This window comes from Monomorium pharaonis, chromosome 1 (genome assembly GCF_013373865.1).
Source record: "Monomorium pharaonis isolate MP-MQ-018 chromosome 1, ASM1337386v2, whole genome shotgun sequence".
In the NCBI taxonomy this organism is placed as follows: Eukaryota; Metazoa; Arthropoda; class Insecta; order Hymenoptera; family Formicidae; genus Monomorium; species Monomorium pharaonis.
The window spans coordinates 4936226-4949052 of record NC_050467.1 but is presented as its reverse complement, the minus strand read 5'-3'; the positions used below and the strand labels follow the sequence as shown (position 1 = coordinate 4949052).

The window sequence follows — 12827 nt, the reverse complement described above, 5'->3', positions numbered from 1 at the left end:
TTAATAATTACAGTTCTCAAAATTAATTTTTATTGACAATCTGTTTCAATTACAGTAGCTTACCCACTGTGTGGGACAGCTCACAGTTATCTCGCGCGGATCCGGACGGCGCGCCATCGTCATCCGCGTCGTCACCTACGTCAGTTCCACCGGCGAAACTGACGACCATACGAAAAAGCAGCGTCAGCAGTGACGAGTATTTGCGTAAGAGAGCGTCTAGCGCGGATTCCCGACAACAGCAACAGCAGCAGCAACATCAACAGCAGCCACGGGAGTACAAAGATTATCGGCCAAAGTATTACGATTGGGCGCCCACCGATTCGTCGTCGCATCTGGAATACAAGCAGACCACGGTACATCCTAAAGTGGTATGTGACATTCCCAAGAGTTCGCCCGTCTTTGTAGATGCGCACGTCACTAAAACGGCGAATCTCAGCTCCACGCCCAGATCCGACAATTACAGGTAAGCGTAACAACAAATTTGATTTTAAATCATACGGAATAATTTCTTAATAAATCCTAAATAAAAAAGTGAATTTCTATAAAACTTGTATTTTTTTATTTATTGTTTACAGTTATATATTTCTTGAAATGCGTAAAAGTTTTTCACAACGATTTAAAATATATTGAAGTTGAGTTAATAAAGATAATAATAAATAGGGAAGCATGTTCCTTGTTGCATATTATAAAACTAGTATTTTAGAAGAACGCAGATAATTAGATGAAATGCTTTGTATTCTTTACATTTATCACGCGATAACCGATGAAAAGAAAGTGAGAAGTGAACGTGGTGTATATTCATACATAGGCTACGCAAAAGGATTTAAGAAGGGTAAAGGTCTCCTCCGCCGTGCAATACGAAGTGTCTGTCATTCCGGGGAGTCTTTGAATTCACTTTCACTCACGTGCTCGCGGCCATGTTAGGCTCGTATACGACAGTCCGTGATTGCGAGACGAAACCGCTAATGGTGAATAATCTTCTAACGCGTTACCCAACAGGAAAGACTTTGCTCATGGGGCCGTGGCGGCGAGATCTTCCTTAGCGAGCAGCGACAGTGAGCTATCGCAACCGAATACGAGACCACATTCCAGGCAAGCCGTCGGCAAGAGTAAGCCCCTACGGTCTAGGTACGTTCGATACAATCTGGTCCCCTTGACTTCCGCTTGAGATAACGATTTCCCGCCCGTGAGAATGTTTCCCGAAATAATAGCGATGTCAACGGATGCAAAATGCCTGAAAATGACGGGAGATCTTTGTAGATTCGATTGACGTCTGATTTCTGATACATGCTATATACTGAAGTGAGCGCGAATAATATACAATTCTGTTTCAAGCCTATTAAATAAAAATCCATTATCGATAGATAATTTTTCTTGTTTCCAAAATGTTTCTACACTGAGAAAAAATGTTAATTTGACTAAATTTTTCAACTCAATTAAATTTTTTTAGTTTAAGTATTTATTCATTTAACTTAAATACCTAAAATATTTGAATTATAAATCAAATCTTTATATATATATATTTGACTGAAGTTCATAAATATTTGAATTAAATAAACTTAATCTAGTTGAAAAATTTACTTAAATCAACAACTTATTTTTCTCAGTGTACCTGAAAATTAAAAAATTAAAATTATTTTATTCATTTATAGTTTACATTGAAGACTTTTATTTGCTTTCTTAAATATCTAATAACGTTTGAAATTTTTTTTCTAAAGTTACTTTGAAATATTTTTTATAAAAAATCTTAGATTTGTTTTCGTGCTTGTTTCGGTATACATAGAACTCAAAGCAATAATTCATTATCCCGATAATACAATCAATATTTGATGTGCCAGCTTGTCTTGCACTACCGTTGCAAGTTAATGAATATGAATATTAATGTGTTTGCCAGACGTAGTAGTGATTAAATCTACTAATCGCACCCGTAGGTAAGAAAATTCGCGCGTGCGACTACTAATTTTTGGCTTTTTGATTTTTTATCATGCGCAGGTTTTAAGGTGGGCGTAAAGTAAGTAGTCTTAACACCTCTAGTCATCTAACAACGCTTCATTAAACCAAGCCAAGCAAATACAGTCGCGCTTCTAACTACGTATTGGGCGAGGATGGCAAGCATCGTGCGAGAACGGGTAAACCAACGCATCACAACGCAATTGTCGAATGCGTTTTTACGTACGTTTGAGAGAAATATCGTCGCTCCCGCGATACTGCGTCTTGGTTTATCTTCCGACGTGTTGAACGCCCAGCCAACGTTCGCGGACGTCTGTATAAGGACTATGCTAATATTTTACTAGATTCCCCTCAACTCGCTTAGAATAGATGTTTGCCTTGGCGTTCACCGCGTTGACAAATACAGCAGAGGCGTCACGAGTGCTCGACCAAACGCAAAATATTGATTCTCTACGAACGAAAGTGGTCTTCCTTTTAAAAAAAAGAAGACTATCTGCACTAAAAGTTCCATTTCTTACAAACACCGATATACTTTTATTTTATTTAGACGGAGTATTGAAATATCTTGAAATAAAGAAAAAAAATTGAAAATGTAAAATACATGGACATGTATATTTTATTTAGGTGACTATGAAATTGTTTTTTAAATTACTTTGTCGCCTTTCCGTTACAATGATGAAGCTTGTCGCGAGTCGTGACGTACTCTGCTGATGCCAAAAAAAGGATGAATGGAAAGGGGATATTGAAATGGAGCGAAAAGAGTAAAAAACGATTAATCAGGTCGGCTAGCCCAACGCGCAGCGAAGAAGCCGCCAGCACGGAGGAGGAGACCCCGGTGGAACCGATCAAGCGGGAACGAAGTCCCGTGAACGGCTTCGTATTAAACGGAGTGCAGCCTTTCGTGAGGGAGAAGAGCTATCGACCGATTTCTTTCAATCCTCAACCGCCTCCGCCTATTCCGAGTTAGAAGTCGTACACTGCGGATCGTAAACAGTACTGTAGATGTTAATGAAATCGCGCAATGAGAATCCAATGTATGTTACTCGTATATTTCCTGACGTGCGAGAAATGTCGAATCTGAAAGTTCGTTTTCCGAGTTTTCCTTCGATCTATCTATATCGAACAAAAACGAAGATTGTTTGCGCAAGTTCGACGATTTCGCGTACGCCAGCTCGTTAAATGTTAAGGATTTTTATGAAACTTTATAAACGGAGATTTTATATCGGTTTACAAAGAGGTAATTTAAAAAAAAAAATACGATTTAGAGAATGTTCTCCGTGAATACTTCAGAGACTATTCTCTCTCTGCATGCGTACATGACGATCGCAACGAGATAATCATTGTTCGCGCGTTTTTTGTGTACGTGAAACTAATGTCAAATAATACCTTTTTATGATGTGTAACAAGTAACACGATCTAACTCCTAACCAAATGTGTTCCGTACGAGACTCTCGGTACGTCCAACTACTATTTATGTTTTTCGTCATAGGTACTATTAACAAGACAGAAGCGAAATCAAAGATCGCAAGCTTATCGCGTGCGCGCGGCGGCGCGTCGTTTTATAGTCAGTTGTAAAAGCGCGTCGTCTGCCAAGCGAGGAGAAATACCAATAATACCGGGTGTATACATTTACTCAAACAGGTTTAGGGCAGTATCTTGTAATTATGTACAGATAACAACCGCAGGCGACTGCAAATATTTGCTCACGTAATGTAATCAAACAAAAGATAATGTTGTTATTGATTGCGTGAATTTCTTTTATCCTCGCCCTATCTTCCCACAATCGCATCTTCGATATATTGAAGTTAGAAAACGAGGCAGGTTAAACAAGTGTTGCAATTTTTACAATAAAACGTAAAATATGCAATTTTGATATTTAAAGAGAAAGAATTTAATTCTTGACGAGGCAACTTGGTTCTTAATTTTTGTATTCAACAGTTATTTGCGTTTTAACTTTTTTCGCAATCTTTGGCTTCTCTCGCGTTTGAAGTTAACTTCAAATCTAACTTACAGTGTGAAGTTTGCCGCAAGAGCGTGAGTTTTAGATCGATCGAGCGACTGACATTTTTCCTTCAGTGTTTACTTGTTTACGTACTTAGTCTGGAATCCGAAGACACGAAAGGAAATGAATTCTTCAAGTTTCTCAAGGAACGTCCCGTCATCGACTCCCTCGCTAGCTAATATGTGTGTTTTCGTTTCCTTCGTCTCTTGATAAAAATTCCGTCGTTTTATATTTTCAGATAGCCTCTTATTCTTTTCATACATAGATTTCCGTTGCAAATACTAACAAAGAATATATTAGAATACGACAGATTGAATAACAGAATCTATTAAAAAGTGCAAAAACCAAAGCAAAATCTACCATTTTATTAATTAATTAAATGATATATTCTATTTAAACAAAATTTAAGATTTTTCGGTTTCTTAAATTTAATCGATTTAATCTATTGTGATGTTTTACTTGAATCTACTAGGATTAATATGCTGAAAATTTTGCTTTGAATTGTTTCTCTTATATTGATAATTTGTGGCTCCAAAATGGAAGTAATTTCGTTATTATGTTTTATTTCAATGTTTCCTATTAATTTATATTTCACGGCAGCCAAATACAATTTGAGTCGATACTGGACGAAAATAGCAGTGATGAGGAGGAGTTTGAAATAAATATTCCAACGTCGCAATCGGGCGTGGCAGCACAAAAACAGCAGAGCGACGGCGGCTCTATCGTACAGAGCGACAATCTTACAGATAAGGATGAGGCTCGTATCTTTGAATTCATTTTGGAATGTTTAAAAACATTGCAATTTCTTTTCCCTCGATTTGATTAATGTTCCTTAAAGTTTTCTCTTTGTAAGCAAAACATTCATAATCGCGCGGAAGGCACATTTTTTAAAATTATTCCTATAGATTGCTTCATTCAGTAGAAATTAATTTAAACAATAAAGTTAAGTAATTTAACTAGAAAATGTTAAATTTTACTTAAATTTAGTTTATTATTTATTGATGCATACGTTAATATGTATCAATAAACACTCTGGAAATTAGGCAATTATAAAAATAGATTAGATGAGACTGTTATTTTAATTATATATTTTGCGTTGAAATAATAAATTTCGACATACATAAAAGTTAAAAATAACAAAATGTTTAATTGAAGGAATTGATTTTAATTTGATTCTGTAATATTTAATAATACAGATAAAATCGTATGAACTGCCTTAGCTAGTGAATTTGATTAATGAAGAATCTTAAAAGTTTTCGCGTCTGTACTTTGGGAACGTTATTTAATCTTAGAATATGTGCTAATATTTTTCTAATGTTATACTATTCTAAATGAAAATTTATTCACATAATTAAGTACTTTTGTACTCCTAAGTTTTTGGTAAAGTTTTTTTAGATCATACGTTGCAAGACGTTAGAATAACTTAAAAAACACTTATAATATAAAAAATGTTATTAAACATTATTTTAAATGATTTTATTTTTTAACAAAAACCAAACTTGAATTAGCAAGAGCCCCCCGTTGAAAATTCATTCAGAGAGTAGCACTCTAGGGTTAAATGCATGTCGCAACCTCCCCTTTGCAGATCATTTTGGCGATGATCTGGTCGAACAATCAATTGGGCGCGGCCTATTACAACATCCTCACATCCGAGCTGTTCGTGATGGACGATACTTACGACGACGGTGTTCACTTCAACATTACGAGGGCCCTGTACAAGCAATGCCAGCCGCGCCACGTCATCACGATCTCCGGCACGTCCGACGAGTTCCTCACGGCGATCGAGGCCCTAGTAACGTCGGAAGTGTCGGACGATCGGAGCGGATCGTCGGGATTGAGCGGCGCGGGGCGGTCGCAGGTCTCGTTGAGGGTGTTGCGGAAGAAAGAACACGGCTTCGACAGATGCTATCACAGGGTACGATGTCTCAAGCTGGGGTCCGAGCCGGCGAACGCCAACAACGTCGAGAGGCTTATCTTCCTGCAGGGTCTGTTGAACTTCAAGTCGATCGTCATGATCCACGCGCTGGGCCTGCTCTTGATCTACATCGACCAGCATTGGAGCAATATCACGCTCGAGCCTTCCGGCAGGCCTGGCTTCGCGTCTCTCACCAGCGTGACGTTGTGAGTCCCTCCAATCTCGCGATAGGATTAGAACTTTAGACACGCTGGTAGTAGACACCGCAATGCAGTTGATAATCTCTCTGAGAACGTCGTTTCGTAAATGGAATGGTTACCACTTTTTTTTTTTTTTTTACCAAATCCGAAGAGTACAAGTTTAAATTTTTTTGCAAAATACACTGACACACGGGAAAAGGCAATACATCTTTATTAAAGCGATCACACTCTGAATTTATTGTACAGTTATTTTAGCTGTTTCAAGAGATGTTCTTGCTTTAGTTCATAAATGCTTCCAACGAATCGCGTTTTATTTATATCGTATGCTCGTTTCTTTGTTGCACGCGGGATTTCGTAGACGTGACATCGTCATGATAGATGATGACACTTACGAGGCGTTGAATATCGTGCATGCTCGGCATCACCCGAGCCTGTTCAAATGCGGCGATGCGACAGCGAAGAAGCAAAGTGGCAGCTTATTTATTCTCCTGAATCGTTGTCAATCGCGACCTGGAGCGCAATTTTTGTGGCAAGTGACGCCATGACAATCTCGTTTCTCTTTACTGAATTATGGCGTGTATGTCGTGTTTTATTTAGAAAACTGCATTTTGTAGGAAAACATTGCGGCATCCCACTCGAAACATCAATATTCTAAATGATAGATTTGAAGTCATCGAATTCTGCTTGAATCCGGATAACCAGAGTATCGTCGAAAATCTGACGTCGTGCTTGAAACACATCTACCGTCTGACTAACGTTATTCTGGATAAATATTTAGCGCAGCAAGCTAAAGTTGCTGATTGGCGACGATTGCATAAGGTTTATTACGCTTCTCAATTTTAATAATTCGATAATTTACTCATGATACTCATTACGTGTTCTACATTCTATTTTGTATTTCACGTTGCAGACAATTTCTTCCATAATTTACGTCGCTGACATATGCGAGAAGCACCGTGAGAAAGTAAGACTGTTCCATAAAATCGTCGACAGTATCACGAAAGAAGTACGTTACATCAAGTATTTCATTGAGTACATAGTAGACTTGGGTGCGAAACGATCCGATAGCAATTTCATCGTACGCACTAATGTGGATTCACACTTGGACAGTCGTAAGCAAAATCTTGAATCTCTTCGAGTATTAATACTTGCTTATACAGAAAGAAATGTTGTATAGTTGTAGCAAGAAAAATAAGTTCATATTTATTCAATAATAATTTTTATGAGGTGAGAGAAAAAAGTATTGGATAGAAAATAACAATATATATTAAAATCAAGAATTAGAATTCTTTACTATTATTATTATCAAAACAATTACTTGTATTGTGCTCTTTATACAATTATTATTGAAATAATATCTTATTAAGATTATTAAACTTTTACCGTTTTTAAGAAATGCAAAAGAAAAATGTTTATAATCAATTTTATTTTATTACAATTATACCTAATAAACGCCCAGTTACATCCATAATAAATAACTTCATTACAATTTTATTTCTTGGATCCTCCATATTGGACTTATTATTTTAAATTTTTAAGTTTTGATTTCATTTTTATATTTAGCCAAAAGCTTTAAAAATAACTACAAAACATATGTCCCAAAATAAAATTACATCCAAAAAATTAATCAAGATTTTGTATGTATATGAGAGAACGGCGATTGTTGATTTGATATCTTTTTTTTTCTGTGCGAATGTCCAATGTTGCGTATAACATTTCCATCGGGATTACAGTGCACCACGTGAGAAACACTTTACCTGAGACGTTGATACGGATGGGAGAGAAAGATATGAAGGAACATCTTCCGGCCTCGGTGACGACTTGCAAGATGGTGTACATACCGAATATAGGGTATCTCTTAGCGATAATCGCGTGGAACCTGTCGCCGACCGACAGTGTCGATTTGGAAAACTTGGAATTCAAATTCGTCAGCAACAACATACGTTATTATAAGAGCCCTAGCGCCAAAGGTTCCATTATTTTTTAATTTTTACGACAATTTTCAACTCCATATCACGATGGATTCATTGCTTTTGTAATTTCTTTTTTGTATTTGTTTAAAATGTGTTTTTCAGAATTGGACGACACTATAGGCGATATAATGATGAGAATAAATAAACGGGAGAGTTACATTACGTTAAAGCTCGTGAAATACATAAATAAGCATGCACCGTCAATCTTCAACGCGATTGAATTGTGCGCTGAATTGGATACGTGAGTGAATCAGATACATTACATTTTTCAAAGAGAATAAACATCAGTTTACAATAGCAAAAAGAGACAAGAATTATAATTAATAGAATTAAAATATTGGAATCAAAAGAAGCAACTCTAAATTCTTTAAATTTATTTGAGATAAAACCATTTTGAAACAATGTCAATTATTACAGATTGCTGGCGTTTTACGTGGTAGCGCGAGAAAACAATTACGCGAAACCGAACTTGGTGGATCGACAGATCATAGCGGTGGAACAGGGTAGACACCCGTTACAAGAATTTCTTACGACGTTCGTTCCTAATGATACTTATTCCGGCGACGGGAAGAGCCTCGTAAAAATTCTGACCGGGCCGAACGCCTCCGGCAAAAGCACTTATCTCAAGCAAATTGCATTGATCGCGTTCATGGCTCATATCGGCTGTTACGTGCCGGCCAAATCGGCCACAATAGGAGTAATGACTCACATTCTGACTCAGATCACATCTGTGGACAGTATCGCTCTAAATACGAGCATGTTTCTGCAAGATATGCGGCAGGTAAATAAATAACGCTCTTCGATAGTCACATTCTGAAAAAAAGAGTCATTGACACATGTGACTATAATTGAATGTTGAAATTAATTAGAGCAATTAAAAGCATTTTTATAGTCATTACTATTATACCATAATGTTAGCATAATAAAATATGTTTATATTTTATGTATTAAAAAAAATTAGTTTTTAAATATAATATTGGTATATATAAGTGGTAATATTATAAGAGAATGTTATAGTTAATAAAGTTGGTTAATTAGTTAAATTTTAGTTGAATAAAAATAATTTATTTACATTGAAGGGATTTTAAAGAAGATTAAAAAATTTACACTGCCAAGTTACACTGCCCAAAAAAAAAAAAAAAAAAAAAAAAAAAAAAAAAAAAAAAAAACAGTTGTAACTACCATAATTTGAATATAGTTGGCACCGAAAATGATTGTAGTAATTTTTGATGCTATATTTGAATATAACAATAGCAACCTTTTTTTTTTTAATATTCAAATATAGTCAAATACCAAAAACTTTTCAGTACAGACACGTCGGAGTCTCTCGCAAAGGGGAGATCCTAAGCGATAGAAATTAATTAATTGCTGAATTAATAAATCTTCTCGGAGACTCGATTGTTCTCTTTCGTCTTTTAGATAAACTCCGCTCTTTACTCGTCCACGCCGAACTCAATCGTCATCTTGGACGAATTCGGAAACGGAACGTCCGAGGTGAGTGGCTTGTCACTGCTCGCGGCGGTATTAAACAATTTCATCGAGCGAGGAACTCAATGTCCGCACATATTCGTAGCTACGCACATGCATCGGGTAATGAACATGTTGCCGCAGAGTCCGATAATCGAGGAGCAGGTAAGGCTCGATCGGCTCGATCATTTTCAACATTCACTCGCAACGCGCGCCGATCTCCCGGAAATTGCCTTGAATTGTTCTTTTTCTGATCTTTTATCTGTTTCGTTATTTACAGACTTTCGAGTTTGTTACAAATGAGGACGGCTCCGTGGCTTATCTTTATAGTTTAACTAGCGGACGCGTGGCACGTAGCTTTGCTCACGCGGCTGCACGAAGTGCGGGTTTGGACGAGAGGATTATCAAACGGGCATTAGAGGTGAAGATTTTTATCGTATATACTTGAAACTTTGCAAAATCTACGAATTCTAATTCACATTCTTGGTGCCATAAGAATCCTACAAATAGAAAGAACTTTTACAGGTATACGAAAAATTTAAGGTCGGCGAGTTACCCCCACGATTACCGGAAGCCAAAGGCCAAGACATGTAAGGCTGCGTGATTTCCGATAAGATTTATCACGTTCGTGTAATATAGAGATCAAGTAATAATTGTGTGATTTGTATAATTGTAGGACGGTTGATATTATCGAACGATTACTAAAGTCGGAGAATTTCAATCTGGAAGAGTTGAAGGCGTTGGTCTGTCAAGCCACGGAATCGTCAACGCCAAGGATAAACAAGAAAAATTGAAATCGAAAAAGGCATTTCGTATCCGCGGGGATAATCGAGTCTAATCACGGAATTACAAGCTGCTAAAAAATAAAAAGAGATTGGACGTTGGAGCAAAAGAAGAAACAAAAAACATTTCGCGAACATTCAATGCATTTTATTAATATTTTTATCGGCTAATTTAATATAAGTAATTTAACTAATTAATAACTAATTTAATTACTAAAATATTTGTTTATATCTCTCTCATGTTATTATCAAAACATTAATTATAGATATTTATTTATTAAAAGTATTTAATTTTTTGTAAAAAGAACAAAATCATCTCTGAACTTTTCGTTTAATATAAAACTTGAATTTGATTTAAAAAAACAATATAATTTATATTACTCTCTGAATCTTATTATTCATAGAATTATTATTTACATAACAACACGTAAAATATAGTTTAGATAATTTACATTGTCTATATAGTTTACATAGTTAACATTTGGCCTGTTTTTTAGCTGTCTGGTGCACTGGTGCAACCATGAGTTAAAGTGAGACAAATATATTTTTTCTCATTGCATCAGTGCAGCAGTGCAGCTAAGAAGGACAGGCCAATTGTATAATATATGTATAATGCAGGATATTTATTTTATATGTGATGCCCAATCCCGAATTTCATTTTTCAATAAAAAAAAAAAGATGAATTCACGATCGATAAAGCATCGAGTGAACGCGGATCGAAGAGCACCAGTTTTACCGGGAACGCAGGAAGAAATCGGTGGTTGCGCGCACGCGCGCACAGATGTCGCGACCGGTCGCGCTCGTGCCGCGCGGTCCGGCGGGCCCGCGCCGGCAGATGTCGGGCCGATCGGGCGCGCGCGCCGGCCGGGAGTTGGCGCTCGCAGTCCTTTCCGTTGTCAATAACGGACACTGGCGGTGGTGTATCCCGGTACGAAGGCGAACCGAAACGGCCGTCCCCTCGGACGCGCGGAGATACCGAAAAACGTCCGAGCCGCGGGTGTAATTCGGCTGGTACGCGCGGAAATCTCCGCGGAATCTCGTGGTCGTGCACTCGCGCGCGCTCCCGCGCGTGGTGTGTGTGTGTGTGCGTGTGCCCGTGTGCGTGCTCGTTCGTGCTTGCTCGCTCGCTCGCGCTGCTGACCTCGTCGACGGCGACGACGGGAACGGCGAGGATCGTGAGACCGAGAGCGAGAATCGCGGTCGGGTACGCGCGGGCGTGCCCTGGTGCCGAGGGAGAGGCGCGTTCCCCGGGGGAGAACGGAGAGGATTACGCGACGGAGGGACGGCGAAGGAGGTTGCGAGAGGGAGTGGAGGGTGCGTCATCGTCGAGGAGCCCGCGGAAAGAAGGAAGGAGACAGGGGAATCTGGCAGGCAACCGACCGGTCGCCACGCGAGTTTGAATGCGAACGCTCCTGTAACTGTCAACCGTCGCGCGAGAGTCGATCGCGGTCTCTCGCTCCCTCCCTTTTCTCTCTCTCGCTCGTTCTCTGTGCGTCTTTCTGTCTTTCTCTCTCTCTCTCTCTCTCTTTCTCCTCCTCGCACACACGCATCTCGAGTCGATTAATCGGACCGCGTGCGGAGTCCGTTTGGCCGCGGTGGTAGTCAACCGAGGAAGCCGGCCGCGTTTTATGCTGCCGAACGAGGTGCGCGAGACCGATTAAATGACCATGGATCACGGTACGTGCAAGTTCGACGTCGGCTGCAGCATAAACATCCAGAGGACCGACGGTAAGTGCGACAAATTCCATCCAAGATATTTATTGTACACGCGTTCCGTTTTCTCGTCTCCCCTCGCCCCCTTTCTCCCGGTCTTTCTCTCCCCCTCTTTCTCTTTCTCTTTCGCGCGTTGATTCCTTTCATTCCATCGCGAATTTCCTGCGACTTCTCACTCGGTCATCCTCCTCGGCCTCTCCTTATATCCCTCCCCCCCGTCTCCCTCCCTCCGCGCCTCTTCCGCACTTATTGCTATCGGTGTCTTTGCTCCTCGTGCGGTCGTCAAGCTCTCTGTCTCTCCCATTCTTCTCTCTTTCTCTCGTGCGTTCTCTCTCTTTCTCCCGCGAAGGAGCGCATACGTCTCGCGTTGCCTTCCTTTTCTCTATTCCGCGCCTTTATTTCTCTTTATTTTTTTTCCTTTGATCACCCCATTGTCCCTCATCCGCTTCTTCCCTCCATCACGTACCTGAATATCTCGCTCGTGCGTCTCCGTGCTCTTCCGCAGCCGCGCTTGTCACGCGCGGCTATGTGCCGCGCGTCGTCGCGACGATTCACGCGTGGGCCCCGAATCCTCGATCGATCGATAGATCGACCGAGCCGGCTGGCCGTGTGTCTCCGGACCCGCGTTCCCATATACGGGAAATTTCGTGCACGACCTTTCTTCCGCGGTTCGCGCGAGTTCTCCCCTTCGCGCCATATTTGTTTTTCTTTTTTTCCCCCTCTCTCGTCAGGACCTCGCTGCCTCTCCCCCCCCCTCCCCATCTTTCTTCGTTGTCCTTTGCGACGTCTTTTCTCGTCATAAATCCCTGTAAATAATTAAGAGCA

At 39.6% G+C, this 12827-nt stretch overlaps 3 protein-coding genes across 11 annotated transcripts in view; all 3 read left to right on the top strand.

Annotated features, from left to right (window-relative positions):
- LOC105837442 overlaps positions 1 to 3693 on the top strand; it is a 77278-nt gene extending 73585 nt beyond the window's left edge. For 2 of the 4 annotated variants that reach the window (XM_012682223.3, XM_012682221.3), the window contains exons 8-10: positions 56 to 463; positions 1000 to 1128; positions 2731 to 3693. In XM_012682223.3, coding sequence (XP_012537677.1) covers positions 56 to 463; positions 1000 to 1128; positions 2731 to 2917 — 724 coding nt within the window. In that variant the 3' untranslated portion in view covers positions 2918 to 3693. Of the gene's footprint in view, positions 1 to 55; positions 464 to 999; positions 1129 to 1992; positions 2526 to 2730 lie in introns of those variants that run through there. The other 2 variants (XM_036293459.1, XM_012682224.3) reach the window with 2 other exon arrangements.
- Positions 3694 to 5654: 1961 nt separating this feature from the next.
- LOC105837441 (mutS protein homolog 5) lies at positions 5655 to 10429 on the top strand. Of its 4 annotated transcripts, none has more exons than XM_028192043.2 (9): positions 5655 to 6073; positions 6426 to 7179; positions 7801 to 8037; positions 8143 to 8281; positions 8458 to 8821; positions 9460 to 9672; positions 9788 to 9928; positions 10033 to 10097; positions 10184 to 10429. In XM_028192043.2, exons 3-9 carry the CDS (start codon positions 7842 to 7844, stop codon positions 10299 to 10301), a joined length of 1236 nt encoding a protein of 411 aa, XP_028047844.1. In that variant the 5' UTR covers positions 5655 to 6073; positions 6426 to 7179; positions 7801 to 7841; the 3' UTR covers positions 10302 to 10429. The 4 variants fall into 4 exon arrangements, with proteins under 4 accessions (XP_028047844.1, XP_028047845.1, XP_036149366.1 ...); XM_028192044.2 differs by lacking the exon at positions 5655 to 6073 and having other exon boundaries at positions 6088 to 6886; positions 6978 to 7179; XM_036293473.1 differs by lacking the exon at positions 5655 to 6073 and having other exon boundaries at positions 6088 to 7179.
- A 751-nt stretch (positions 10430 to 11180) lies between these two features.
- Positions 11181 to 12827, top strand: part of LOC105828305 (kinesin-like protein Klp10A) — a 38337-nt gene continuing 36690 nt past the window's right edge. The window contains exon 1 of one of the 3 annotated variants that reach the window (XM_036293422.1): positions 11181 to 12017. In XM_036293422.1, coding sequence (XP_036149315.1) covers positions 11951 to 12017 — 67 coding nt within the window. In that variant the 5' untranslated portion in view covers positions 11181 to 11950. The remainder of the gene's footprint in view (positions 12018 to 12827) is intronic. The other 2 variants (XM_036293430.1, XM_036293432.1) reach the window with 2 other exon arrangements.